Genomic DNA, 2,618 nt, shown 5'->3' with positions numbered 1-2,618 from the left:
TGCTATTTACTTACTGAGTACCTGGTGCTGGTGGTTCCACGTGGTTAAGCGTTTGGCTTCTAACCAAAAGGGTGGCGGTTCGAATCCACCAGCAGCTCCTTGGAAACCCTGTGGGGCAGTTCTACTCCGTCCTGTAGGGTCGCTGTGAGTCGGAATCGACTCCATGGCAACGGGTTTGGTTTTTTTGGGTTTTGGTGCTATATTAGTTACATCTGCAACAATGACAAAACAGCCCAGGGAGCTGGCTTGCTTACTATCCCCACTTCACAAATGAGGGAACTGAGGCTCGGAGAGGTCAAGTACAGCAAGTGGTAGAGCTAGGGTTTGACTTTCCGAGGTCTCGGGGTAGAGTGGAATTACAGGAAATGCCTACTCTATAAATCTGAGAGGTAGCTCAGAGGTTCAGTGAGACCACAGGTGGGAAACCAACTTGAGAAACAGTGATGTGCGAGGTCGAGCATCACTTAGCTAAGCACCTTTGAAGCCTTACTGGGCAGTGACCTGCCCACACTTGTCTCTCCACTGCCCACAGCTTTCCCTCTGCTTCACCCCCTTCCAGGTCTGCTTTTCTTTCTTATGATACTCACTTCCCTGTTTTCAAAGAGGCATTAAAAATAGTCTTGCACAAGCCACCTGGGCTAGAAGTCCTCCCAAGATGCTGTCATGTGGGCCCACCCAGACATCTCCGTCTGACCCTAGGGGAAAGGCAAGGAGAAATGTTATCATGGAACCGTAAGTAGAGTTCTTGCAGATAATATGTACAAGTAGAGTTCTTCAGTCTATTCCTGTCCCAGGAATAGTCGCTGGCCTTTATTGGGCAGTTTCCCTGTGAACCTCCGTGTCCCCCCATGGGGTAACAGCAGGCAATGCTCACCGTGGGTTCAGCCGTCAAAGCCACTCCCCTGGCCCCCATCATTAACTCTCATCTTCCAGAGCTTAGCACTGAGTAGCAGTTTCTGGGCCCTTTTTTCTATAGTAAGTCTATTGCTGATAAGGCTCTGTGCTTTGCTTTTCCATGTAACCCTCCCTTTTCCATTATCTCAGTTACCTTGTGAGGCTTGCAGCCTGGGCATTATTATCCCACTTCAGAGATGGGCACCAGTGAGGGAGAGGCAGAGTCTCAGTGTCTTCTCACTCGAGATCTGGTGTTCTTTTCACTCGAGATCTGGTGTTCTTTTCACAGTTTTGTGTTAGATAGCCTGAGTTTAAGGGGTGTTCTTTCTCCAGCTATCCACTACACCAAGTATTTTTCTTTTTCACAACTTTTGAGGATGTGATGGAGGTGGGTGGCAATAAATTGCATATAGCAGGACTGAAGTCGGCTTCAGACAGTGAATTTATTAGTTATGGAGGTTTATTTGGTTTTATATTTATGCGTAAGATATTCCATGAGACTAAAGCACAAACCCAGCAGAATATCATGGTCTAGTAGGATTTGGTTTTCTCCCCGTGGAGGTGAAACAGACTGGCCAAACTAGTTCAGGCCTCTAAAGAGCCACACCTCTTGCTCTTTCCTTATGGAAATTTTAAGTTTTTCAGCTTCCTCGGAGATAACCTCACTTAGTTTCCTCCAGGATCCTAGAATCTGCAACTTGCCTCTTGGAAAATTACATGAGCATTGAGAATTCAGATGGATGTCTGATCCAGGTTTTTGGTAGTCCTCTCTGAAGACCTGTTGCTGTCTGAGTATCTTCAGAAAGATTTAGAAATGGAATGTCATCTGCAGAGGCGTGTTTGGGTGGAAGGGTGTGGTGTCGGAGCAGCTGAAGGCATGGGTCATGTCTGAAGGCTGAATCATTCGTATGCCTTTGGGAGAGTTCTTCCAGATTCCATCTTAATTTATTTAGATGTATCTCTTCATGACCTAGACAATTTTCTGAATTCCTGGGTTATGCAACCTTTAAAATGTAACTGGAGCCCTGGTGGTGCAGTGGTTAAGAGCTCAGCTGCTAACCAAAAGGTCAGCAGTTCTAATCCACGAGGCGCTCCTTGGAAACCCTATGGGGCAGTTCTACTCTGTCCTCTAGGGTCACTATGAGTCCAGATGGACTCGACGGCAACGGGTTTGGTTTTTTTTTTTAAGATATAATTATAGGCATTGGACTTACATAGTGGTGGATTCATTTCCAAGGCCAAGAAAAGAAATTGAGTGTGTTGCTTTATCTGACCATGTTTTGTTTGTGTTTTTTGCTTTTGTAGGCACAGTATGAAAACCCACCACATATCTATGCCCTTGCAGATAATATGTACAGAAACATGATCATTGACAGAGAGAACCAGTGCGTCATCATCAGGTACGGAGAAGATCGTTCTCAGTACGCGTGGAGGATGTGAGGCTACGCGGTAGTCACTGAATCCTGTCGAGAAGCAGTGCTTCCGCAGCAGCCGGGTAATCAGAGGTGTTTAGTGCGTCTGACTAACAAGCAGGCTGGCTGCTTTGCCTTGGTTGACTTTATAACCCCGTATCATGGAACTGGAGCCCTGGTGGCGCAGTGGTTAAGAGCTATGGCTGCTAACCAAGAGGTGGACAGTTCGAATCCACCAGTCGCTCCTCGGAAACTCTATGGAGCAGTTCTACTCTGTCCAGTAGAGTTGCTTCGGGTCAGAATTGACTCGAC

At 46.8% G+C, this 2,618-nt stretch overlaps 1 protein-coding gene across 1 annotated transcript in view; it reads left to right on the top strand.

Annotated features, from left to right (window-relative positions):
- Window positions 1–2,618, top strand: part of MYO1E (myosin IE) — a 209,863-nt gene that overhangs the window by 96,267 nt on the left and 110,978 nt on the right. The window contains exon 4 of the mRNA XM_023729854.1: window positions 2,200–2,330. Within this exon, the coding sequence (XP_023585622.1) occupies window positions 2,200–2,330 (131 nt within the window). The remainder of the gene's footprint in view (window positions 1–2,199; window positions 2,331–2,618) is intronic.

Source organism: Trichechus manatus, unplaced genomic scaffold, assembly GCF_000243295.1.
Source record: "Trichechus manatus latirostris isolate Lorelei unplaced genomic scaffold, TriManLat1.0 scaffold00030, whole genome shotgun sequence".
Taxonomy (NCBI): domain Eukaryota; kingdom Metazoa; phylum Chordata; class Mammalia; order Sirenia; family Trichechidae; genus Trichechus; species Trichechus manatus.
Note: the sequence above shows the minus strand (reverse complement) of the source record. Positions and strands in the feature narration are given on the sequence as shown.